Raw genomic sequence first — 26,763 nt, forward strand, 5'->3', positions numbered from 1 at the left:
CCGACGGGAGAGTGACTTGACCACTCTGCGCCTCTGTCTCCAAATCTGGAAAATGGGTTGCAGTGATGGAATCTACACCTCACCTCCAACACACACCTTTTTCTTTTTGAGACAGGGTCTTACTATATCACCTAAGCTGGCCTCCAACTCTCAGTCTTCATGCCTCAGGGGTCCCCCTCCCCTGGCATGACAGGTGTGGTCTATTATGCCAGCTCCCAGTTCTCTCTTAGCTTTTAGAATTAAGCATGCTGGGAGGCTGGAGACAGCTCAGCCAGTAAAGGGCCAGCCTTATAAACCCAAAAATGCCAATTCCACAGAACACAAAAAGAACAGGCTTTGTAATGGTGGTGCTGGGAGGTGGGGGCAGGCAGGTCCCTGGGACTAGCTGTTCAGGCTGTCTGAAGAATTCCAGCCCAGCAAGAGACCCAGTCATATGCAAAATAATAATGATAATAATAATAATAATAATAATAATAATAATAATAATAAAATGGTGCATTGTACCTGAAGGATGACACTTATAGTTGCCTCTCTCTCTCTCTCTCTCTCTCTCTCTCTCTCTCTCTCTCTCTCTCACACACACACACACACACACACACACACACACACACACACACACACACTCTAAACACCATGATACTAAGAAAGTACATTTGGCCCTGGTGATGCCAGGCAAGAGTCTGGAAGGTGAGATGCACCTGGAAACCCTGGGTGCTCCAGGCAGGCACAGGCAGAGCCTTACCAGAGTAGGGATCCAGGGTCAGGTTGATGTCCTCAGTGCCACACTCGGGCCCCAGCACCCCGTTGTAGCTGACAGTGCGGGCGCAGAGCAGGAGGCGGCACTCACGGCTCTCCGAGGTGTCGTTGCCGATGTGGGCAAACACGTCAAAGTCATTGCCCAGGCTCATACCATCCCCCACTCGGATCCGCATGGCCACCCCTGTCTCCTCTTTCTCTGCCAGTTTGTTCAGGTGGTTGGCTCTGGTGAAGACTGCCCTCTCCTCCGGGGACCCTGCACAACAGAGATGAGAACTCTGATCATGCCTTTGACAAGGATCAACGGGCGAGGGTCTGGACAGAGCAAGCTGCCTTTTCAGAGTCCTGGTGACACAGAGCAGCCCCAAGGGAACCCCTTCTCCACACCTCTGTGCTAGGACGAGGAAGGTGTATGCTACTCCCACAGATGAACTCCTGTAGAACCCTCAAGATCCAGCCTTAAATGACCCTTGCTCCAAGAAAACCTTTCCTACCTGTCCCACCTCGGTGGGTTTCTCTTTACGTGTTTACCTCCAACCCCAGAAGCTCAAGGTTCCATTTTATTTACCTCTGTGACACACTCAGACCCTGCATATGAAGCAGGGACATGATAATTTGTTTGCACAGGGACAACTCTGCCTGACTGCCCTTCCCTCGGCTGCCTAATGTTGAGGTTTTCCATGAAAACAGTCTTTTCTTTCTGGGTTCCATCTACCTCTCTCCTGTGAACCTTCTCCTTTTTCTCCAAGTGTTATTAAGTTCATATCTGGTTTTTAAAAGGTCTATTTATTTTATGTGTGTGTGTTACCTGCACATATGTATGTGCCCTGGGCGTGTGCTCTGTGCCCACAAAGGCCAGAAGAGGGAGTCAGATTCCATGAAACTGGAGTTACCAGTGGTTCGTGAGCCACAGCGGGTGCCAGGAACCAAACCACGGTTCTCTGTAAGAGCAGCGAGCACTCTTACTTGCTGTGACATCCCTTCAGCCCTGCTAGAGCGTGTTCAGACAGTTCTAGCTCCCAGGCAGCCTTGGAGTTGTTGGGGGCCAGGCCAGGGCAAGGACAGCAATCTCTCGGTCACCTCCATAAGAGTAATAGAGACTGCCACACAGTGAGACTTGAGAAACTTCATACTGAGTGGGCTGGTGGATGTGCCCAGTCAGTCTCCCAGTCTTTTTCTTTACTGATCCACCGTTGTGAGAGAAAGAATATGGCCTCTGGGTGAGACTGATCCTGTTACTATCCGGTTTCCAGGATGCTCCCCGTGGTCTCTTTAGCATATACACACTGTAACAAAGGTCCATCCGTGTGTAGTTACAGGTCCTGCCTGACACTCCCCATCAGTAATGTGACATACGGCATGGACATTATCACCATTCCTCTCGAGATGCACATCTCTCCTATACAGTGGCCATGTGCTCTCCTACAGTGACCATGTGCTCTCCAGGTTGACTGAGAATCAAATCAATGAAAAAAGCAAGGCTTACAAACAGGGTGACAAGGACAGGGGCATGGCTCCATCAGTGCCTGATCTGCAAGTACAAGGGCCCAACTTCAGAGTTGGAGCACCCATGTAAAAGCCAGGTGTGATAGTGTTTGTCTGTAACAGAGCTAGCCGGCCGGTTTAGCCCACTGGTGAGCTCTGGGCTCAGTGAGAGAGCCTCTGACTCAAAGAATAAGGTGGGGAAGAGGGGAGATACTTAGAGGTTAAGAGGACTTCCTGTTCTTCCAGGGGACTTAGTTCAGTTCCCAGCACCCACATCAGTCACCCTATAACTGTCTATAACTCAGTTCCAGGGGCTCTAGCACTCTCTTCTGGACTCCTTGGGTACACACACATGCACACGAATAAAAAAATAAGTCTTTTTAAAGAACGGACAGCAATAGAGTAAGAGACTAACATCACCTCTGGCCTCTAAATGCACACACATGTCCAAATGGGCACACATACACACACTCTCTCTCTCTCTCTCTCTCTCTCTCTCTCTCTCTCTCTCTCTCTCTCTCTAGATATATAGATATAGATATATGATATATATATAGAAATCAAATAACATGTATAAATAGAGATAGATATATGATATAGATAGATAGATAGATAGATAGATAGATAGATAGATAGATAGATAGATAGAAAATTAGATAGACAGACAGACAGACAGATATTAAGGACCTCACTGTGTTAGTCTTAAACACATGATGATTCTCCATGTCTTAGCTCTCCAAGTAGGTGAGATTACAGGCATGTACCCTGGTGTCCAGCTCAGACAGTTTGTTGAACCATATTCTAAATAAATCACCCCAATGTCTGCACCTGCTTTTGAGGACTCCCTTAAACTGCAACATAGCCCATGGGTCACTGACACACATACGTTGTCAAATGTGATACATAGACAGCCAAGCCTGTTGGGCTGGTAAAGCCAGGTGCTTATCTGCTCTGAGGGTGCAGACACCTACCCTCTGGGTACTTGTAGGTATAGGTGATGTCCTCCCGGTCATCACGGCCCACGCTCTTAGTGCTGATCTTCTGCCCCACGACCAGGGAATTGTTGATGGATTTGAGCACAGACCCATCTGACTGCCGAATCCAGTCCACCACATCAGCGTTGACCTCGGCAAACACGAAGGACGCATCATACTTGGTGCTCAGGTCCCCCTCCTTGATGGCCCGCACTGAGACTGGGCCACAACAGTATGTTCCTGTTCGGGGTGAAAGGGAGAGATGAGTGGAGCTACACAGCAGGTGATACCAGACCCCTCCAGGATTGGACCACATGCATAAAGCTCTCAGACCAGATCACTCTTTAACCAGAGGAGCCATTCCTGAAGAAGGCACGTGGAATGAGGATTTGGGGGGCAGATTCCAGAACCAGATATTGGCATTCAAGTCCAAGCTCAGTGTTGAGCAGACACCAGTGCCTGCCACAGCCTGGCCTCAGCCAGTTCTGAGTGTGAGATCTGGGTTTGCAAAGGTAAAACCGCCCGACCCTGTCCACACCTACAGTGTTGGGGGCTGGGGATGGGCAGAGATATTCTGGTACATCGTGAGATGGGACATGGAAACTGAAGTCACAGGAATGTCACCCTGGGATATGGACAAGTCTACAAAGAGGCCGCCTAACGCTAACACTCATCACCAACCCTGCCCAGCTTCCAATAAAAGGACTGGCAACTTTAGAAGAATGTAGATGACATCTTTAACTTACAGTGTTCTAGCAGCTTGTCCTCTGATGACAAGGTGACAAGGCATAGGAGCACTTACAGTTGCCACCAGTAAGAACCAGAGACATTTTCATCTCTGTAGCTGTCCCAGATAGGAAGGGCTGTCACATAGACTGTCCCCAACACTAGAACTTGCTCCACAAAGGAACAAGTGTTATTATGCCATAAAGGTTTTTTTTTCTAGAACTTTCTATAACTCCTTGTATCCCTATCTGTGCACTTTTTATTTTTTTGAGAGGATGTCCAAGTGCTTTCTCAGACCTTGCCTCGACACTGTCTGTCTGTCTGTCTGACACATACAAGCATCACATTTGGAATTGCTGGAAGCAGTGGGTAGGTGACGATGCTATTTTGGGAGAAGGTGAAGAGATTCTTTTTCTTTGGGCTTGCTCACACCTTCCCTAAAGGAGTACACTACGAACACACAGACCAAGGACAGCCACTCCATTGCTGGCCTCAGCTTGGCATCTCGGCCCCACCCTGCTGCAGCTTCTCGACCCCTAGGGAGTGCAGTCCCCACCCACCTTCGCTCTTCTCCTGCGGTGTGGGGTCAATGGCCTGCCACCCCTCATAGCCTGGCTGTAGGTCTGGCCTGGTCATCCAGGACTCCACCCAGCAGTGGAAATTCCTAGTAGGGGACAGAGGCAAAACACAGACAATTGTTTCTGTCATCTTCCACAAATCCCACTCACCATAGGAGACTAGGAAATCCACCTCTCTGGCCTCCCTTGGAGCAGTCTCAGTAGCAGCCTCCTTAGTGGGGACTCATTCCTGTCTTCTGATTTTTCCGCCATCTCTGAGCCCTTTCAGCACCTCCAGGTCTCGCTGACTAACCTCTCAATTGCTTGGTTCTGGCTACTTTGCTGCCTTCAGCCCCTGCCTTGTCCAGGGCCCCTCTCTACTCACCTGAACCCTCCCAACCCCAGCTCCCTGATCCAGCCCTGGCCTACGGGGTTGGCTCGGTCCTTTCTGACTCTGAAGTTGAGAGTAGTTCCAAAAGCCAGCCAGCACCCCAGCTCACATTCCAGACTCCCACTCGGTCCCGGTTCCTCCTACCATCCCCTCTAGGGCTGTTTGTGGCGGGCTTCCTACCTCTCTGCCTCCACCCAGCTTTCTCCAGCCCAGTTCCTCTGCCTGTTCCCGCTCAGCAGTCAAGGCCCAGTTCAACCATGGCTTCCGGTTTCCCATCCCTCCCAGCGTCCCATCCGGCCCCTCACCAGATCATCTCGCTCTTGTTGCTCTCCAGCTCCCCGTACTCGTTTCGGAAGTACTCGATGAGCAGGTTGCTGTTCTGGTCGTGGGCGGAGTTGTAGTTGGTCACCACTCTGGTGGGGATGCCAAGGCACCGCAGCACTGGGGGGTAGGGTGAGAGGGATGAAGAAGGCTCCACATTGTTACTGAGGCTCTGCCCTGCCCAGGCCCTCATAGGCCTATCTACACCCCAGGGGACGATGGGCCCACTAACCTGGTGGTGACGTTATTATGTAGCTGCCACTCTTGGTCTGCAATGGTGCCTACCTGTGCCCACTATGCTCCTTCTCTGTCACGTCATCACAATAAACTCTTCAGTGGCCTCCCATAGCACTATGGCCCCCATGGACATCAAAGGGAGACTCTGTTGTGGCCCCTGATTCCTGATCACCTCTTTGCACACTTCACTCCAGTCACACTGACCTCCACCACCCCTCTAGCCTGCAAGCCCTAGGAATAACGGGCAGGAGCATAGCAGGCGCTGAGCACCCTCCCGAAGACCACAAGCAATAGAAAGAGTGGGGTGGGATCATGAGTGCCTCCACCCCCCCTTTAATTTGGTTTTGAGGCAGGGTCTGATGTAACCCCGTTGGTCTAGCTATGTAGTCAAGGATAAGCTGGAATGCTTGATTTTTGAGCTTCTGTTCTTGATCCCCATACCTCTGAGATCGCAAGTGGTGGGGCTCAAACCCAGGACCATGTATATGCTAGATGAGTACTGTACAAACGGAGCTGCAGCCCCAGCTCTTTTGTTTCTTTGTTTCTTTGCAAGGGCCTTGGGCCCACTCAACAAACTGGGTAACACTCAGCCCTTACGATAAATGGGATAGACTCTTAGGGTGGGGAAAAAGAAACTAAGTATCTAAAAGATGAAAGTCTACAGTATGTCCAACCCTGGGACTCCAGCTTTTTCCTTTTCCTTTTGATAGACTTTGAATCTTTGAAGGGGAAGAGGGATGTGGCCTTTGCCCTTTACCCTACATTGGCCTGTGAAAGAGCTTTCCAGATGGCCCCGGCTTCTGGCCAGGAGATTCAGGAGGTGCTTGGAGGGGGAGGGGGAGCAGTGACCTGCTACCTCTTGCCTGATTCCTGTAGCCACAGCTGAAGCTGGTATAAGTCCTACTCCTTGTTCCACGTGAGGCATGCCTCCGGGTACAGATAGGAGGCTCTGTGTTGTCTGTCTGCTGTCCCCAGGACAGTGCCCTGAGAAATCTTATCACCACAGTCTAAGGATATGCGGCTTCCCCAGAGCCATACATACCTGGTTCAGGGCCAGACTGTGCCCTGAACCAGCTGTTTGACCTTGGGCAAGTCACTTCCCCTCTTGGAGCTTCCATTTACCAAGAGAAGCCAATAATAGCAGCTTGCTGGGATGTAGTGATTCAGACAAAGGCATGGGTGGGGGCAGGCTCATCTGCCTAGGGCCCAGAACAGCGCTTGGAGTTACTTTGCGGCAGCCCGTAGGTCACATGCCCTCCAAGGCAAACCTCAGTGTGGTTGGTGCTGCTGAGTGCCAGGCACTGAGGAAATGCCCATGGTGCCATCCAGATGCCCTGGAACCCTGGATGCCCTAAGACGCCAGCCCAAGCCATTCTTAGCCAGAGACTATGCTCAGTGGTTTTGTCCCAGGCCTCAGGGCTCTTTGTGATCAGTTTATCACTGCTGCCCCTATTTCTCAGATGGAGAAACTGAGGCATGAAGACACTGTCCCAAGCCCACCTAGAGACTGGAAGCAGCCTGAACATTTATTGTTCCCTGGGTCTCTGAGCCACGGACTTGGCTAAGGTTCCCTTGAATCCTCACATATCAGCCTAGAAGGTGGTCACAGTCAAAAACAAAGGCACCCGGGTAGGAGGTTAGGGTTTGGGATATCTCCAGGAGAATTCAGGAGGCCCCATGGAGAAAAGGTGTCTCAGACCCTAGAGAAAAGGATCAGGGTATGGAAGGATCAGGGTATGGAACTCATGGGAAGAAACGAGGCAGGAAATGGACTAACTAGTCTCCAGGATACACGGTATCCTAATGGCAGAAGTGGTATTGAAACCAGGTCTCCCTGTGTCCCCATGGGCCTACTGGGCACTGAGACTGGTGCCAGACTGCCCAGCGGCAGCTCACCTGTGCAGGCGACCGCCGCAAACACCCAGCACTGGCCATACTTCACTTGCTGACAGCCGTGTTCCTTCCAGCGCCGCAGAATGTCCACGCTGCCGATCCAGGCCATGGGACTGATACCGTCCCCATAATTGTTGTCCCAGCGACCCAGAAGCACACCCTGGTCATCATTGCAGTTGACCTGAAACCAACAGAGGATCATGGGAAACTAAGCCTGCCATGTGGATCAGGAGGAGAACATACAGCAAGGGATCAAAGTGGGGCTGTGGGGCAGAGCAACAGATGGAATGTCAGGGGTAACTGGGGTGCAGCCAAGGGCTCAGGAGACAGAGGAAGGCCATATCCTAGCAGAGTCAACCTCTCAGAATTCGATTCAGGGGATGAAACTGCCATGTGAATCCAGGGTCAGCCCCAAGTGGCATGGTGCGATTTGAGTTTCACAAACACCCTCACTGGTCCCACACATCTCTGAAACACCCACTGCCTCCAGAATAGAATTCAAATACATCCCATAAGGCCTTGTGTGCTCCAGCCCTGTCTGCCCACTCCTCTGGCTCACTCTACTCCAGCTTCTCTCCAAGGCCTTAGCACAGGCTATCTCTTCTTCCCAGTCATCTCTGGGGACCACCCCCGAGGGAGGATCCTCAGCCCCTCCCTGTGGTGGGACCCTGTGCTCAGACACTCACAAACCTTGTTCCCACAGCACGCGCATCTTGATTGACGGTTGAACGCTCATTCCTCATGTTTATTTCCACTAGTGTCTCTTTCCTTTCACCCACCCACTAGAATAGGGCTATATGAGTTTTGGGACCACATGGTGTTTAGACCCAGCTCTACCCTAGCATTCAGGTCATCAGTGGCCATTGGTCAATATTTGCTGGGTGAAAGGCTGAGCGAATTGCCCTAGGAACCTCATCTGTGTAGAGCTTTTTAAACAGCTTTTGCTGAGGCCAAGTCCTCATCATCCCCAACACAGGGCACAGTGGCCTCATCTTCTGAGAAGGGAGCAGCCTGTCAGCTCCCCCAGCCATCCCCCCCATACTCACCATGCCGCTCACCACGCGGCCCACATAGATGGGACTGCTGCGGCGTGAGCAGTCCCGGCTACGGTCCTTCAGGAACTTGGGGTTCACATCCAAGAGCATCAGGCAGGCATCCAGGATCCCATCCTCAAACTGTATCCAAGCAAACAAACAGAAGAGGAAGCTGGAGTGCCAGCCTCTTCAGGAAGCTGTGCTACACCCCCACAGCTGAAGGAACCCCACTCCATCTCGCTAGTAAATGGGAATCCAGCTGGTTTGGACACCCCCAGGATGCCAGCTGCTGAAGGCCTAGCAGGGAGCAGTGTGACATCTGGGGGACCTAAGTATGAAGAGAGGGAGGGTCATGCCCATCTGGCACCTCGGGAGTCTCCTTTCTGCCTTTGCACTTCTTCATCTTGTGATGCTATTCCTGACAAAGCCTTGTCCCAACCGTCCTTTCATGCTGCAGAAAAGCCCTCTGGGACTTGCTGGGGCTTCCCATTGCCACCAGCCTGATGCTCAGAGAGATTTACAGCTGGGATGTTTCCCAACTTACCCTTCAGGGTTCCTTTACCCACAGATCCCTTCTCAGGCAGGATATAGACGTGCCCACCTCTGAGTTCTTCCCACAGAGCTAGCGTCTCCTATGAGAAGCGCTTACTCGCTCTACAAAGCCCAGCTCAAATGCTTCCAACTTCCAGAAGCCTTTCTGACCACTGTGGACAGCGAGGTTTCCTCTTTCTTAAGTCTCTGCAAAGGACAACCCCGAAGGTCCCAATGGCAGGTCTGCAACCCTGTTTCTCAGAAGAGAATGAAAAGCCCTGGGAGCTGAGGTTGACTTGTGGCGAGGCTTAAACGTCACGTCACGGAGACATGACTCATTTCACTCCCACAGCCAGACCGCCTGTGCCGGGTAGAGATCTTTGCTGCTACGATCCCTCAGGAGGAAGCTGTGGTCAGCATGACACTGAGACATACAGGAGGACTTCCCTACACCCAAGAAGGATTTTCCCGGCCTGAACATCAGTCACTGATCCAGAGGCTGCAGGAAGACGGCTTACAATGGGCTCCACCCCCAAGAGACCCTGACGCACCAGAGAAGCTGGTGCCATGGTTTCTCTACAGGATCAAGAGGTCTCCTGGGAGGGAGGCTAATGGAGAAAATGAAACCTGGAGTTTTCAGAGCCAGCCCTGGCTGGGAGCCAGAAATGACAGGACAGTAGTAGCCAGTCATCTCTGTCCAGCCCAGCCCAGACTCAACAGCCTTGCTCTGACTGGTCTCCATTTGTAAGGAGCCGTGTCCTGGTGACGGTTGTTACTTTCAGCCATGTGTGTGTTAGGCTTGTATGTTCCTGAGCAGTGGCTGATACAAACAGATGCTCTATGAACAGCAACATCAGCACCCCTGGTACACCCCACCCCTGGCCACATCTGCCTCTCAAAAGCTAGGAGTAAGGCCCTGCCACTTGTGCTTTGGGGAGGCTCTCATTAGGAACTAATGACCCAACAAGATCCTCACCCACTTACTGACTGACACGGGCTGAGCTCACACTGCACATCCCCTGAGGGTCATCACTGGGTCAAAGGGCCTTCACTGTCTCCTTCCTGAGAACCGCAGCAGGCTTCATTGCTTCACAAGCTCTCCTCATCTCTTCACCCTGGGCCCAGGAGTGCTGCCTCAGCTGTGTGACCTTAGGCAAGCCGTACACCTCTCTGGGCCTGCAGCTACATGGATACCCTGCATTCCTAACAATGGAATGGGCAACTCTGCCACCCACTCGGGCTCCCAGTCACAGGCTAGCCTGCGCTCACCATGAGGGGCAGGCACCTCATGTCCTACCTGCCCAAAGTTCCAAGGCACACTCTTGATGAACTTGACAGAGCCCTGGTAGATGAAGCCCTGCTGTGTGAGGACGTATTCCCGGCGCTCCGCCTCTGAATCGAGGTACACGTCATCCGCTGGAGACAGAAGAAAGGGGTCTCAGCTTGAGCCTCAGGAGAGCCCTGCAAGGTGGCAGCTGGGAGCTAACTCCCTAGTCCAAGTCTCTCTCAATTAGCAAAACGAATTACAGGTCACACCACTTAGAGACAAGGCTGTCATATATACACTTTCCCAACATGCCCAGGGCTGAGCTGAGGCAGAACACACATGAATCTATGTGTTAAAGAGAAGGAAACTGAGGCTCATGAATACTTCCAAATTGACAAAGCAGACATCCAAATAGATGATGGGGAAGGGGAGTCCTTGGTGCTAACATTCACTAGTTGTTTTGGTTTTGGTTTTTCAAGATAGAGTTTCACTGTGTAGAAACAGGCTGACCTGGGACTCACAGAGATCCACCTGCCTCTGCTTCCTGAGTACAGGGAATTAAAGGTTATGGGCCACCACCACCCGGTTCTGACGTTTATTTTCAGTGTGATCTGGGCCTTGGTGCCCCTCTTAACACCTCTTGGAGTTGCCTAAAAGTGAAAGGTGTGGCAGGCAGGAGGTGCTGGGAACAGAACTCTTAAGACAGCTAGGACGGAGCACGACTCCCTAGGGAGAAGGCACCAGAGTCAGAGGGTCACCAAGGAAGGGTCACCATAGTCCTAAGGAGGTCAGGGAGGCTCCCTGAGCCATGACAGAGGAGGCTGGAGGATGGCAGCATGAGCTGAGAACACAGGTGGCAAAGCTTTGTCCCAGAGAAAACGTGGGTTACAGGATTCCCTGTGCCTAACGGGGGAGGGTACAGAGCCAAGGAGGCTGAGGCTGGCTTTATGGTGCCTGCTTCATAGACAGGGAAACTGAGGCTGGGAGGGGAAACCCAGAGCCTCATGGTGACTCTGGCAAGCCCCTTGGCCTGGGTGTCTGTTCTCTATGAATTCCTCTCTCCATCCCAGAGCAAATTCAACTATGGTTGGTGTCTTAGTATCACACAATGGCATGTTTACTTTAAAAACATTTTTTAAGGACAGGGTCTCATGGATCCCAGGCTGGCTTCAAACTCCCCATGTATCTAAGGGTGACCTGGCATTTCGGATCCTCCTGCCTTTACCTCTTGAGTGCTGGGATTACAAGTGTGCGATACCTAGGGATCAAACCCGGGGTTTCACATAAGCTAGGTTAGTACCCCACCAACCTAGGGACATCCAGCGCCCCTTTTTTCTTTAAAAGAAATGAAAATATCTTCATGGTGCCTAAAAGAATGGCAAACTCCAGTCCCTGCTGGATCTGCTGGAGAAAGAGTCCTATGGGTCTTCTATGAGGCAAGGTTAGACCTTCAGAGACCTGTGTGGTGTCCAGCACCTCTGCATTGTATTGAGGAAGGCAAGTGCAATGGCACTCTGGGCACACTGCTCTCTAGCTCCAGGGCTGGGGCAGGGGTCAGGACTGGAGGTGTGGGGGAGGAGTGGGGGAGGTGGGTGGGAGGGGTGTGGGGAGGAGTGGGGGAGGGGTGGGGAGGAGTGGGGAGGGGTGGGGGAGGGGTGTGGGATTAACTTACAGTACTGAGCTCTTGGACACTGAAGGAAGGAGAGAGAAAGAGAAAGTAAAGCTCAGGATTACCACATGAAGTGTGGTTAGCACGTGTCGTATTAGGACAGCGGCTCTGACTTCTGGGAAAACTAAATACACAGGGGACCTGAAGCCATACCCACACTGATGCTATCCTGTGGCCTTGGATCCAGGGCAGGGGCTCCCATTTCCAGGCAGAACCAGCCTTTCCCATCCATCCTGAAAATTCCCCCAACACCAGCTGTCCCCGCCCGAGCCCAAGTTCCTGCCTCCCCCAGGCCTTGCAATGTGGGTCATCTTAGTCATTCATTGTACTGCTTACTGGGACCCACTCCAATCCTCAGGGCAGGCAGGGTAAGACTGAGCCAAAGGAAGGGTAGGGGAACATCCCCGGGAGCTGCCCTCTCTCTGTCCTGAACTCTAAAACCCTGTGGGTTGGCAAGGGTTCTTGCTTCACCCAAATAAATTTGTCTCAGCTGAACCACCTCTGTTTCAAACAATCCCTGCATCATGTGATCTTCGAGACACCCCACAGGTCACTGGGGATGACCCCAGGGCCATTAGCGGGGTCACTGCACAGGTGCAGCCCATATGGGCCACGTACAATACATTTGGATTCTTGGAAAGACTGGGCAGCTGTGTTCAGAGCATTGCTCACAGATCTGAAGATGACTGCAGGAGAAGCCAGACATCAGCCAATTGGACTATGGCCGTCTGTGGTTTTGTTGGTTTCAGTGCTGGTGATTGAACTAAGGCCTTCAAGCAGCTAAGCAAACACTAACCACCGAGCTCCATCCCCAAGCCTTCTCTTTACTTTTCTTTCTTTCTTTTTTTTTTGAGACAGGGTTGCCCAGTTGCCTAGTCTGGCATTGAATGCACAATCCTTCAGCCTCGGCCTTCAAGTATTAGGCTTATAGGCCTGGCCTTTCATGTTTGCTAGCAACCATCTTGGAAATAGCAATTTTCAAGAGCGATGGTTTCTCCAGGTGTATACAGATAGAGCTGAGATTAACCCAAGACTGCAGATAATAGAGTTCCCAGAGTAGAGTCCATGTTCAGATTAAAAAAAAAGGAGTGTGTGTGTGTGTGTGTGTGTATGTGTGTGTGTGTGAATGAGTGTGTGTGTGAATGAGTGTGTATGTGTATGAGGGTGTGTGTGTGTGTGAGTGTGTGTGAGTGAATGAGTGTGTGTGTATGTGTGTGTGAGTGTGTGTGTGAATGAGTGTGTAGTGTGAGGGTGTGTGTGAGTGTGTGTGTGTGAGTGTGTGTGTGTGTGAGTGTGTGTGTGTGTGTGTGTGTGTGTGTGTGTGTGAGTGTGTGTGTGTGTGTGTGTGTGTGTGTGTGTGTGTGTGTGTGTGTGTGTGAGTGAGTGTGTGTGTATGTGGGTGTGTGTGAGTGTGTGTGTGAATGAGTGTGTGTGAATGAGTGTGTATGTGTATGAGTGTGTGTGTGTGAATGAGTGTGTATGAGGGTATGTGTGAGTGTGTGTGTGAATGAGTGTGTATGTGTATGAGGGTATGTGTGAGTGTGTGAGTGAGTGTATGTGAGTGTGTGTGAGTGTGTGTGTGAGTGAGTGTGTGTGTGAGTGTGTGTATGTGTGTGTGTGTGAGTGTGTCTGTGTGTGAGTGTGTGTGTGTTTTGCTGGCATGTGTGTATGTGCACCACCAAGGAAGTCAGATCAGAAGAGGGCATTAGATCATCTGGAAATGGAGGTACAGATGGTTGTTATCGACCACGAGGGTGCGGGGAATCAACCCTGTTCTTTTGGACAAGTAGCCAGTGCTTTTAACCACTGAGCCATCTCTCCAGCCCCACAAAACGGGGTGAGGGGTATAGTTTTAGCTTCATGTGGAGTCGGGAGGATCAGAAGCTCAAGTTCATCCTCACCTCCACGGTGAGTTGGCAGCCAGCCTGAATTAGATGAGACCCTGCCTCAAAAATAAACACATAAAATAAGATAAAAAAAAAAGGGTCTTCCGGCATCTGTTAGAATTAGAAATAAAAACCAAAGTAGGCACACCAGAAGAATTTTAAAAGCCTCTCTAACAAGTATGTCATAAAATGTCCCCAAATAGAGAAGAAAAGAAAACAAGCCACGATCCAGGAAAGGGTTTGCCTGAAAGCAGAGAGGCCGGACTCAGGGCTAGCCTGAAAGGCCGCTGAATTCCCAGGCTGGACAGCCCCAGGGTCCTCTCCTGCTTCACCGTGTCAGAGGAAGACTGAGTGTGTGTGGAGGAGATGGAGAAACTGAGTCCGGGAAGTGCACCCCAGCTTCGCCTCCTCCCCCTAAAACTCAAGCTGGCCTGAGCTTTCTCCATCTGTCCCCTCTCGCTCTGCCACTGTCCCCTAGATGACTGGAGGAGCTTCCAAGAGCCTCTTAACCTCTGAGTCTCAATTTCCTGTCTGAGCATCACAGATGCTGACACGTCCCCACCAGCTGTGTAAGGAGGTAGCTATGAGTCAGACTCTGGGCCCTGTTGTACCTCACTCAGTTTCCTGTCCTTAAGCCAACCTGCATGAGTTTAAATCAAAGCCTTGTGTCAAGAATGAACACAGTGGCCCAGGCCATAAGCTGGGTACCTCTCCCCTAACGGGGACTCCTGACGCACAACACCTCCTTGTGCCCACAGTGTTCTTGCATTGTAAGGGTGTTCGGAGGAGGGACCGGATGAATGGACGGACTCCTGTTCTAACTGAGCACTGGGTACTTAACTAGAGGTTGGGGGGGCTATAGAAGGGTTTGGCCCTCTTGCCCTCTCTCGCCACATGATGCATCTCCCCATGTTGGGTCACAACAAGAAGATCCTCACAAGGTGTGACCTCTTTGGTCTTGATCTTGAACCTCCAAACCCCCAGAATTGTCAGCCATGTTTTTAACCAGTCTATGGGATACCAGCCAAGTGGACTTAGACACCTGGTGCCATAGGAACTCACAGGCCCCAGGCCAGGAGTGCATCCTTTGGTACCAGATGAGTCACCTGGCTTCCTTGTCTATAAACTGGGATGTCAACAGAATCTTTATTTTGAGGGTGCCCCATCCAATGCTTGTTTATACCCCCACTATTGGTTCCTGATGCTCCCCACCCCCCATAGATAGATAGAAAACAGCTCACCTGGGCACCAGGCATTGAAGAGCAGGATGAAGTGGCCCAGCATGAAGCTGGAGCCTTGGTAGCCAGTAGAAGTCTCCAGGCTGAGGCGGTACTGGCCAACAGGAGCATTGGCTGGGGTGCAGAGCTGCAGCGAGAGGACATTGTCCTGTTGGTCCAGCACAGAGGCTGACCAGGATCCCTCCTCCACATCGTCAGACAGTGAGAAGCGGGCCTTGGTCCCTGCCTCTTCACTGGGATCTGGGCCTGCAGGGGAGAGATGGCACAGCTGTGAGTGAGATCGAGGCCTAGTTCCGCCTCTGAGCACTGGAGGAGCTCGGCCAAGAGGCTCCATCTCCCTAAACCTGTTTCCTTATTGGTGAAGTAGCCACAGGCTCCTGGTGAAGTCCCTAGAAAGAGGACTGTACAGCTCGGAAGAGCCTCAGTCGTCTGCCTCAGATCTGAGGTGACATTACTTTGGATAGGCTCAGCATACCTGTCTATGACACCGGCAAGATGAAAGGCAGACATTGCCAGGGACCCTCAGTTCTATCTGAAGCCCTCACTTACATATCGCTGCCCCTCGCCATAGCTACACCCTCAGAGTAGGAGGGACCTGGACATCTGAGATCCTGGCTATAGGCTGGTGGGGGGCATTGGTTTACCAGGGACCCTCTGGCTATGGGTTCTAATCCCACGGACGACACATGACAGCAATCATTTCCCTACAGCCCATACACCTTACAGAGGGCTCTGACTCTTGGACTTCCCTTTAACTGCCGGGGAGTAGAAAGATGAGGCCTAGAGAGGAAGGCTCACAGGACACTCTGGGTCTCTGCGTTCTCAAGACCCAGGGGCCTCTACACTGCTCCATTTCAAAAGATGCTGCTTCTTGGTGGGTGACATCCTATGTCATGGTCTGCACAGACCTCTTCCAGGTCAGGGGTGGCCTGGCCCAAGCAGGCAGGCCTGAGTCACAGGAGGGCAGGGCTGGTTGCTTTGGCTTTGAGCAGAGAGCAAAAAACACAGAGGAGCATTCTGGCTAGCTGGGAGGCAGTTTATTTTTATTTCTTCACGCCCTCCCTGTGGCTCTGCCATCCGCTGCTGACAATACTGGGGCCTGCTCACTGAGGGACTCCCTCCCAGTCCCCACCCCTCCTCCCTGTCGGCCAGCCCCACTGCACCCGGGGCCCAAATATAACCGTGAGCTAATAAGCATGACATAGGCCTCAAGAGCCTGTCTGGGTGCCAGGCCCTGAGTTGGAGGCATTCAAACCCTCCCCGACTTCCAGAGCTGACATTTGGAAAGGAGCTAGCCAGCTCTGGAAGTCAAGAGAGTGGCGCACCTAAGCCAAGACTCTAGGCCTCTCTGACACACAGTATCTTCCTCAAAGAAACAGGCTTGAACCACAGGCCCTAGAAAGTTCATTCCCAAGTTTGAAACCTTATAACAAGAAACTTTGTTTCTCTAAGCCTGCATTCGTCTGTAGAATGAAGTCATTTTGTTTAAAGTTGTCAAGAAGCTTTGAGAAGCTTTAAGAAGGCAAGCCTGTTGCACACCAAGTGTTCAATAAGTAGTTACCATGACCTATTATTCTCACCACTGCCTTCTGGCACAACTGGGGAGGTTCACTGAGGGCCTGTGGAAATCATTTATAGTAGGGACTAGCCTCTGACATGCCCCCTCTAAGGGTCATGAGACATCTGAGTTCTTAGGCCAGATAGCAGGCTTTGAGGGCTGCGACACAGACGGATACTTTTATGGCAATGAAATAACTTCACAAATGTGGAAACTGAGGCAAAGGGAATAAGGCTGGTGAGGGGTGGGTGAGGCAGGTCAGTCATAATTATGCCTGCAGCCCCAGCACAGTTGTAACCATTGCTCTTCCCTTCTCAGAAGTGTCCCTGTTTGGATGATCAATGATCTGGTCACTCGATCACCTGCCTCGGCCAGGTCCCATGCCACTGTCTGTTGATGGTAATCCCTAGGGCTGATCAGAAAACGCATGCCCCCACCTTTCCATCTGGGAGCACATGTATTCATGTTCACACATGCCCACGGGGACACACACACACACACACACACACACATTCCTTTTTTCCAAGAGGGCTTATTAGGGGACAGGCAAGGACACACTATCCGTGTGCTGGTCCCACCGCTGCTTGTGTGGTTGGTTTTGCAAAGTTCCTGGCTGTGGTTCTTCAAGGTAGCTTTGGTAAAGCCTAAGGCACCCCATGGTGGTCACTTTAGACCCATGTAACTCCAGAGGCCCAAGGGGTCTTGGCACTGTCCAGACCATGGTGACAGGCTGGGCTGGGATAAGGGAAGCTTCCAGGGGAACACCCTCAATTAGTCTCACAGCGGCTCCCTTCACCCCCTCGGGCTGGCTTCATCTCATGCCTCTCCACCCTCCAACAGGGGAGAGGCCTTCATTCTTAACAAGGGCTGTTTGTCCACTGTGCCTGAGCCTGCTGTGGAGTCCACCAGACCCCAAACTGCCTACGGAAAAATAAACAGCCAGGGTGGGACCACAAAGCCATTCACTGAGTGGCTTGACCAACTCTCTCCCTTCTCTGGGCCTCAGTTTCCCTGAAGTGGTAGAGGACAGGCTGAGCATAAAGGAGAGAGTTCTAAAGGAGGAGGTCCCCAGCCAGGCTTGGGCTGGGAACCGACTCAAGCTTGGCCTGGTGGGAGCCTGGCTTCCTGGTATTGTCCCTCAGGCTTCCCCGGAACCTGGGAGGGTCTTGGATAGCGGACAGGGAAACCACGACTGCCTACAGATGGAAGTGACCCATGGGGACTGGTGAGCAGAGATTAACTTTGTGGTTCAGGAGGTCAACATCCCTCCCAGCACTGAGCTCCGGATGCTAAGAACCTTGGCTATACTGCCCAGACCGTGTACAAGAAGGAAGAAGAGGCTGTGTCAGGGAGGAGAGAGAATGTGGGTGCCCACAGGCTGCTCAGGCTGCCATCTCACCTGTCACCTTGTCACAGGACGGTACACCGAGGCCAGGTAGGCACTCAGGTAGATATGGGGTTAAGTGACAGAGAGCCTCAACTCACAGCTGGGTCAGGAACTGAAGCCGGCTGTGCCTCTAGCCACCCGTATGACCCACTGAGTGTGTGACTTTACCATCTGAGCAACCTTACCTCAGTCTCCCTGTCTGAAAAATGGGAGCCCACCTGCTTCCCCACTGAGGCATCAGGGTGGGTATGTGGACTGCTCCACCTTTCCAAGCATGATCCAGCCCTGCACAATCAAACACTAGCAGCCTTCCACTCCACAGAGGCTGGAAGGCCAGACACTGGCGAGGACTTTTGGAGTGATAGAAAGGGGCCTACAGGTGAGGGTGTGGGGTGTCCCTGGGTAGTGCCTGCCTTTGTGGATGAGGAGGGAGGAGGAGAGGATGGAGGGGACATTCTGGCAGCCTGTGGGCTCCAAGATAAGCTTATCAATGTCCCTCAGATAGAAAGGGCCTCAGCTGGGCTGGGGCGGCAACTCCTGCTTATCAGTCTTTCTACCCCTGAAGACCAAAGAAAGCTGGCCTTTTACACCCCTGGGCCAGAATCCCAGCCAGGTGGCCCCTTGCTGACCCTGAGGGAGTGGTTCCTACCAGAAGCTAGACAACTGATTTGGCTTTCAAGGCCACTTCCTAGAACAGTAAACCAAAGGGATTGGGAATAGGGTGGACAGGGTCCAACACCCCTTCACCCATCTCTGGAGCCCCTGGAGTGATATCACAAGCAACAGCCACCAATACCTACAGGACATTTCCAGGGCCTTCTTACTGAAGCCTCCAGTGTGAATTGCTGATGAAACTCAGGCTCAGAGAGGCTAAGTGACTAACTCAATGTCACACAGTAGGTCAGCAGTCCACCTCACCTCCAGTCAACTGTACTTTCCCAAACCACCCAGAGCTGGTTGAGGTCAGATCCCAGCGGCCTGGTGGGCTCTTGGGAGCCCTGGTTAGAAGAGATGGGAAAGTTGTTTGTCATGGGAAAGATTAGGGAAGATCTTGATGAAACTCCAAGGCAGGAAGTTGTGGGAAGCAGCAACCCAGTACACATGGGCTTGCAGAGCCTCAAGTGGCCCCTCCCTCTTTGGTTCTGAGTCTCAGTTTCTCATCTGTGAAATGGGGCTAATGACAGCTGAGATTCCCACAGGATGAGGGGAGTCACTCAGGGAAGTGGGAACTCATCTGTCCTGTTCCTATCGGGAGTAGGACACAGAGGGAATCAAAGGTACCCACCGGTCACGGCACCAAATGTAAGTCTGTCCACGCTGGCCTCATAGCCACGGCCCTCGAAGTACAGTGTCAGCCGGAAGCGCTGGCCACGCCGCAGCACCAGTTTCTCTTGGCACAGGTCGGCCGTGTGGTGATCACGGCCATTGGCCTGTATCTCCAAATCGCACCTCTCCAGGTTCAGCTCTACGGAGACAGAGACAGAGGCAGGCATAAGCCATTGTGGCATCTCTCTCAGCGGACGGTGATCTTGGGTGATACAATCCTACTTGCTGCAGGCGGGGCTCTGTACCCTCTGTGACATTCTTTAGACCCTGGTGACACTTTCTCCCCTCTAGAAGCACAGCCCTCACCGTTTCAACCCACAGCTTCCCAGGCTTGCAGGGGTCTGGCAAGGCTAAATATTGACAGGGCTTTTGTTTGTTTGTTTGTTTGTTTTTTCAGAGCTGGGGACCGAACCCAGGGCCTTTCACTTGCTAGGCAAGCGCTCTACCACTGAGCTAAATCTCCAACTTGACAGGGCTTTTAATCATAAGCTCCTGCTTGCGGGGTTGGGGATTTAGCTCAGTGGCAGAGCACTTGCCTAGGAAGCTAAGGCCTGGGTTATTCCCCTAGCTCAAAAAAAGAACCAAAAAAAAAAAAAAAAAAAAAAAAAAAAAAAAAGCTCCTGCTTGCAATGGGAGAGACCTCTGCCATGACCCAGTCATGTGATCCCCAGCGATTCAAGTTTCTTGGGCCTCAGTTTCCAGAACCCACCTTAGAGGGCCATGACAAGCCTTAAATAAATTGCTGTGTGTGAAGCATGGCAGGGCACTTAATGCCCATACTCCTGGTCTGCACAGACCACACAGGGTCACAGCCATCAAGAGCGTTTGACTTTGATTTACACAGGGCTGGCATCTGCTGAAGGCACTCAGCGCTTGCTACCAGAACCAAATAACTTTCCCCTCCCCTCGCCTCCCTTCCCCCCTCTCCCGCTCCTCCCTCCCCTACTCTCCTCTTCTCCCCTCTCCTCTCCTCCTCTGCCCTCCTCTTCTCTTCCCTCCTATTCCCTTCCCTTCCTTTCCCCTCCTTCCCCCTTTCCATGCAGGATCTTACTATGTAGCCCAGCCTGGCTTTAAACTCCATTTTCTCCAGCCTGAAGACAGCCACCATCCTGGAAATACCATAGACTAAGGATCAGGCTAAAGGACGGAACCAGGCACAGCTAACAAAATTCAGTCTGGGAGGCCTTCAGGAAAATCTGGTTTCCTTCACATATCAAATGCAAGAGGGAAAAAGCCCTAGAAGTTTGAAAGGAGACCCTGTGATGGGAAGCGGAGGGTGTTCTGCCCATTGTGATGTATGGCTGTTTTTAAGACCCATCTCACAAGATGATTTTTAAACGTGTACAGTGAGCAGGGGACAGGCAGCTTGCTGGGAATTGAACTGGTGACAGAGAGGAGAGCTGGGGGATTCTGCTGACTTGTCTCCGAGGAGGATCCTTATTTTTGATGCATGTGTTGATAGGCTCACAGCTGGTAGGACATGAGATTTTCTTCCCAAGAACAGCACAGGGTGGGAGGCAAAAGTAAGTGGATAGCGAGGGCAGAGGAGTTTATCACGCTCTCCCTCCCTAGTTTACGGTCGCCCAATATTCTCCAAAATAAAAGATTTTAAAACGACAGTTTGGGAGTATTTTGACCTATGTTTTCATCCTATGTTGCTTTTGTGATCCTAGGCAAGTGTTCCTACCCTCGAACCTCAGAGAGTGCTATGAAGTCAAGACGGGCCCCAGCCCAGGAGAGAGCCTTGTGCTGTGGAAATTCTATTTTCAGTTCCAGGAAGAGCTGAGGACCTGGGCAAGCACTGGGTGACAGGTGGGGGTGGCGTGGGGTCCGGGTCTGAAGAGGCTCATGGTCAGAACTAGGGAGTCCTTCTGTGGAGAGTAGGCACAACACTCTCAGAGATGTGGCCAGTGCAGGACATGTGGTCCGACTGAGGCCCAGGGCGGGGACTGGGGCCCAAAGTCATCCAGCCTAGATGCTGGGCCTCCTGCTGTGCAAGGTTTCCAAATCGTGGGAAACCATCCTGGAGGTGCAGAAGGCTTCTCCAGAAACCACCTCGAATGAAATGTCTGTGATCCTGGTCCCATAGCAGGTGCCTCCCAAGACTCAGTAGGTTGCCCTGGTAATGACCAGTGACATCTCAGCAAAGAGGTTGATAGCACGGCAGTGGAGGCCAGACAGACCCACAAAATCTTCAATGTCAGAAGGCTCAGGCAGGAAAGAGGCCATTTTTCTAGAAACCCTGGCATCAACCATCCCCTGGCCTGGGGAGGCAGGATGCAGTGCCCCACCCACAGGCTGAAGGGTGCATTAACCAGGGTTCAGAATCACAGAACTCAACAGCCTTTGCTGGAGGAAACCCCAACACAGTAAGCAGCCTGGTATCTCCGAGATCCCTCAGATTTTGGAGATAGGGAAGGGAAACCGCCTTGGGGATAAGCAGACCCTTGGCTGACATATCACACGGCCTGTTGAGATTTCAGATAAAGGAGTGACCCAAGGTCTCACAGCAGGGCTAACTCTGGAATTTCCCTATTTGCTTCTGGTCCCTTGTCACATCCCTTCTCTTGCCCCAAGTTCCTTCCCTGAGGTCACAGTGCAGGCAAATGCCATCCCTGAATGGACTTGACCTAATAGCTAGCTGGGATTCTGGTCTGGCAGTGATAGGAACCTCCTCCATTGTAGAAGTCCTGGCCCATGTGATTCCATGTGCTGCCCATGCACGGATGCACACATGTGAGCACACCCTCCAGGAGGGAAGCAGGCAGGAAATGAACAGGACCCTGGACCCTTTCCACTCTGCTCAGCCCTGTGCTTGTACCAAGGCTGGAGCAATTGTCCCTAACTTAGAGCAGGGAACTCCGAACTTCAACAAGTGGTCAAGATCTGGACTTGGAGAACACCAGGGCTCAAGAGGACCTGAAAGAACAGGCAGGCCTGGCTCCCGCGGTGCTCCACCAGATGCTGGAATGTCACTTCGATTTGAGACCACAGAATCAGCCAGGAAAGTCGTACTTCTTTCCAGGCTCTGAGGAAAGCCAAGTGCCCGTTCCGGTCAGCATCCCTGAGTGGCTCCTCTGTACCTGGCACGCAGCACGGACCCAGCTAACTAAGTATTGGGAGAACGAAGACAGTACCTCACCCTTCCCAGTAAACCTTCGGGATAGCATTTTCACCTTATCCAGGGCAGAATTAACAGCTATGCCTTGAAGTGGGGGCAAACTGAGGCCAACAACTCAGGGCCAGCAAGGTGCCTTCCAATGGCCCACCTGTCGCTCTGCTCTGGGGACTTGGAGATAGCCCAGCCTGCTCCCGACTCTACCTCCCCGCGGCCCGGGCACTCACCCTCGGCCATGGCCAAGCTAGCGGCGACAGCTCAGACGCAGCGGGAGACTCGGGCGCAGATCACCAGTGCGGTGCTGCGGGACAGCCTCGCGGCGCGAACTTATAGCCCAGGGCGACCGGGCGGGCCCGGGCGGGGCGGGGCGGACTCCAGGGTTGTCGGTCCGGGAACTAAGGTTGCCGGGAGCGCCCCCTGCTGGACACAGGGCAACCTCGGAACAGACATCTGGAGCGCCCGATGAACACCCAGATCAGACCAAGACCACCGAACAGGAGACACGTAGATAAGATCCACAGACCAAATCAGTAGCCAAGAACACACACCTCTCCACACACATCCATGAATGTACCTTACACAGATACACATGGAATACATACCACAGTCATAAATACACACGTATACCATATCTATACATACTGCATGCACACACACCATACACACATGCACATGGAACGAACACACACACACACACACACACACACACACACACACACACACACACAAAACCAAGCAGAAAGACATAGAGATCCACCCACAGTCTCATGGAATCAACTGACAATTTTGGATACACGATAATTAAATCAACATCCCTCATTAAGTCACATTGCAAGCCTGGAGAGCCAGGAGTTAGACATAGCCAGACATGGGGCTGGGTTCCTACTAAGCCCCATATAACCCTCAAATATGTAGGTATCTGGATGTGGGAGCTTATAGACTCTTGCAGACAGGGGCACAGGTACTGGCATGCAGACACCCACAGATACCCACCCAGCCTTCCTGTACCACCCAGCTACTCATTCTGATAATCCCCCACCCATCCATTGTGCTCGCATCCACTCACCTATCCCTTTTCCCACCCCCCTCCCCACGCTCCCCTTCTTTGTAGTTAGCTCACTGTGGATACAGCAGGAAGAGCCCAGGGACCACGCCCCCCACCCTTCCCACGGACCAACTCTCATCCTGGCTTCTCTGATGGCAACTCGATCTGCTTCTATACCACCATGTAGACTGCATGGGGGACTTCCTGAAAGGGCATAGGCCTGCAGATTCCCTTAGCCCTTTCTCTGGGATACTTTGCATGACTGGCCGCCTTGACCTGAGAGGACACCCTGAGGCTCTATTTGAGTGTGACTCAGGGTGCCAGGACAAGCCCATTCAGTCCTTGGGGACCGTGGGGTCCCTGATAGCTAGCGACTCAGGGAGGTACTGGGGGCCTCCATTCCATCCTGCCAGGAACAAGGACAAGAACTCATTCCTCACAAGTTTGAGTCGGGCATAGTCAAAGTGGTTAACACCTAGGGACTCTTGAGCCCAGGCTGGCCTAAGGGTGTCAGCTCTGTCAGAGAAGGTTAGAGATGACTCTGCTGACCTTTCCCATCTGAGGAGGATGCATTCTTTCCACCTTTGTCTTCACCCTGAGTGCTTCAGAGCACAGGTATGCTATGAAGTTGTCTGGCCCCTTGCTACGACTACCATAGGGCCCACAGCCAGCCCCTTTAGGGCTGATGTGGAGGCCTGCCACTCTTGCTACCACTGTGTCCCTATTTTTATGATGGCAGGACTCCTTAGAGGCCTGTCTGGGTTCCCCAACAATGGTGTGCCTTGGGCCTCCCTTAACCGTATAGTGGAGGCATGCACTGGGTCACTGTGCATGAGTTGAGAGGTCCTGGTGCAGTCAGACCTTGATGGAACCAGCACAGGCGTTAGCAAGCTGTGATTCACTGAGCAGATGGTGGGGGTGTCCCACCAGTTATTTGGGGTTCCTGTGAGGGACTCAGCATGAAACTCAGACTTGCCCACCTCACCCAGTGGTCAGCCCTGTATCCTTTTTCTGTCTCTTTCTACAGAACCGTAGCCAGCTGGGCGGTGGCTTGGGGCCTTAAGCAATACTAGGCTGGGTCTGTTGACTTAAGTAAGGTGGCAGACTTGGTTCCCAGTCCTGTGACTTGGGTCCCTTGCCTGACTCTGACTTCAGTTTTCAGTTTTCTATTGAGGAAGTCTGTGAGGCCCTGCTGTGTTATACCTCACAGGGGCAGATAAGACACAGAATGGGGGCTGGAGAGATGGCTTAGTGGTTGGGGGGACTGGTTGCTCTTCCAGAGGACCAGGGTTCAATTCCCAGTCCCCCCATGGAATCTCACATGTTGTGAGCCAACACCCAGATCCCACATGGAGGGTCACAACTGTAACGAGAGAGAGAGAGAGAGAGAGAGAGAGAGAGAGAGAGAGAGAGAGAGAGAGCTACATGCAAGCAAAATACCAATGCACATAAAAATAAATTATTTTTAAAATTAAAAAAGAAAGTCTCAGAAGTGCTTTGGCGGCAGAGAAGGTGGTCAAGGGTTGCAGGTCCCTGGAGAGCACTGTGTGGAGAGCCTTTTGCCATACTTTCTGGGAACGGACTGTGCAGCTGTTGGATCAGGAAGAGTACGGAGCTCACTATTGTTGTGGGAGCACCCTCAAGCCGTTAGACCTCTCTGAGCTCTGGTTCTCCCCTCTGTAGAATGGATACATCTTCAGCTGAGGGAATTAGCTATTGTTTACCCGGTGTTGGTTACATAGTAAAACATCACCAGAAACTTCCTTATGAAGATGTCTGCAAAGGGTCTGGTATCTCCTCACAAAGTGGGGCTCCCCAGGGATTGGAAGAAGGTCCCAAATGCTGAACACTGTTTACTGGGAGCTCCAAAGGGCTCGCTGTCTCCCAAGGACTCTGTATGCCTGAGCCAAGGCGTTGAATCCTATAGCCTCAGTACTGGGTCTCATGAATCCTATAGCCTCAGTATTGGGTCTCATCCAACAGGAGGCTTGTGTCTCAGTAGCGACAAAGGTGAGCCTTGGACACTCGAATACTCCATTTATGGCCTGAATTCCATTGACGCTTCACTACATGAGTTTTGTCATGTGTTCAGTGATGTAAGAGAGGCAAGAGGTAAAGTGACGGCCTAATGTTACATAGAAGTGCGTCAGATAAAAGGTTTGTGTTGACTCAGGTCAGGTCTGCCTCTACCAGCCATAGGGGAGCCCCTCAGGGGCCTGTGTCAGTCCAGTCTACTCTCAGCAAGGGAGGTCCTCTGGGCTGTGGCTGATGTATCTGACCTGTGATCTGTCATAGACTTTGGGCGCCCAAAATGTCTTTGACATTATAGAAAAAAATAAAATAAAAAGGGGTGAGTTAGAAAGGGAAAAATAACAAGGAGGGAAAGGAAGAAGGGGAAGATTAGACTCAGAGGTTGAGCAAACTAGAGTCACACAGCATGACTGGGCTCCCAGACATTGTCCATTCCCATAGGGCAAAGGTCCCTGGGCCAGAGCTGACTCTGAGTTGCATGAAAGGGAGGGGAGAGGAGCCAAGGGTGGGACAGGGCTGGGGTATTAGGCCTTCCCTCTTCTACTGATTGTGACTAACAGGGATGAGCAGTATCTGGTGTGAGGGACCCAAGATAGCTGGGCCACTCCCCTGGGCTGAGATGATGGGTGGGGTGGGGCCATTAGCACAGGGGACGGGTGGAAATGTCAAGGGGTAGTCTAGACCCTGCTCATCTTTGGGGAGGATGGCATATCCAGGCTGCAGGGGAGCTGAAGGGTGGAGAACGGTGGTGCTCTGACTGGAAGGCCAGCAGCACTCCATCCAGAGGTCAATGTCGAACGTACTCTGCTTGTCCAGCCAACCAGCACTGGAGTTGCATACAGGTGTGTACTGTGGTACCCGGCTTTTGTGTGGATTCTGGTATCAACGTTCGGTTCCTCACGCTTGCTACAGTAACAGCTGAGATGTCTTTCTAGCCTTCCTGTCTTAGCTTTTCTTCTGTCCCTGTGATAAAATCACCTGACAAGAGCAACTTAAAAGGGAAGGGGTTACTTCAGCTCACAGTTCAAGATTATGGTCCTTCATTTTGGAGAAGTATGGGGATCAGTGGTTTGAAGCCGCTGACCACACTGCATCTACAATTGAGAAAAAAAAAGGAAGGAGAGGCAGAAGGAGGAGGGGGGAGGAGGAGGAGGAGGAGGAGGAGGAGGAGGAGGAGGAGGAGGAGGAGGAGGAGGAGGAGGAGGAGGAGGAGGAGGAGAAGCAACCCTGCTCCATCCACTACAGAGTCCTAACTAAGGAATGGTGCTGCCCACAGTGGGCAGATCTTCCCATATCAATAGATAATGATGACTTTCAAGGTAATACCACACAG

At 52.1% G+C, this 26,763-nt stretch overlaps 1 protein-coding gene across 1 annotated transcript in view; it reads right to left on the minus strand.

Moving 5' to 3' along the window:
- Window positions 1-22,698, minus strand: part of Tgm2 (transglutaminase 2) — a 29,593-nt gene extending 6,895 nt beyond the window's left edge. Inside the window, exons 1-10 of the mRNA XM_032904644.1 lie at window positions 22,582-22,698; window positions 19,196-19,375; window positions 14,969-15,211; window positions 10,203-10,321; window positions 8,387-8,515; window positions 7,344-7,521; window positions 5,195-5,330; window positions 4,502-4,605; window positions 3,213-3,455; window positions 743-1,012 (exon numbers count right to left, since the gene is read on the minus strand). Of these exons, the coding sequence (XP_032760535.1) occupies window positions 743-1,012; window positions 3,213-3,455; window positions 4,502-4,605; window positions 5,195-5,330; window positions 7,344-7,521; window positions 8,387-8,515; window positions 10,203-10,321; window positions 14,969-15,211; window positions 19,196-19,375; window positions 22,582-22,591 (1,612 nt within the window). The 5' untranslated portion in view covers window positions 22,592-22,698. The remainder of the gene's footprint in view (window positions 1-742; window positions 1,013-3,212; window positions 3,456-4,501; window positions 4,606-5,194; window positions 5,331-7,343; window positions 7,522-8,386; window positions 8,516-10,202; window positions 10,322-14,968; window positions 15,212-19,195; window positions 19,376-22,581) is intronic.
- Window positions 22,699-26,763: the final 4,065 nt, after the last annotated feature.

Source organism: Rattus rattus, chromosome 5, assembly GCF_011064425.1.
Source record: "Rattus rattus isolate New Zealand chromosome 5, Rrattus_CSIRO_v1, whole genome shotgun sequence".
NCBI classification, from domain to species: Eukaryota; Metazoa; Chordata; class Mammalia; order Rodentia; family Muridae; genus Rattus; species Rattus rattus.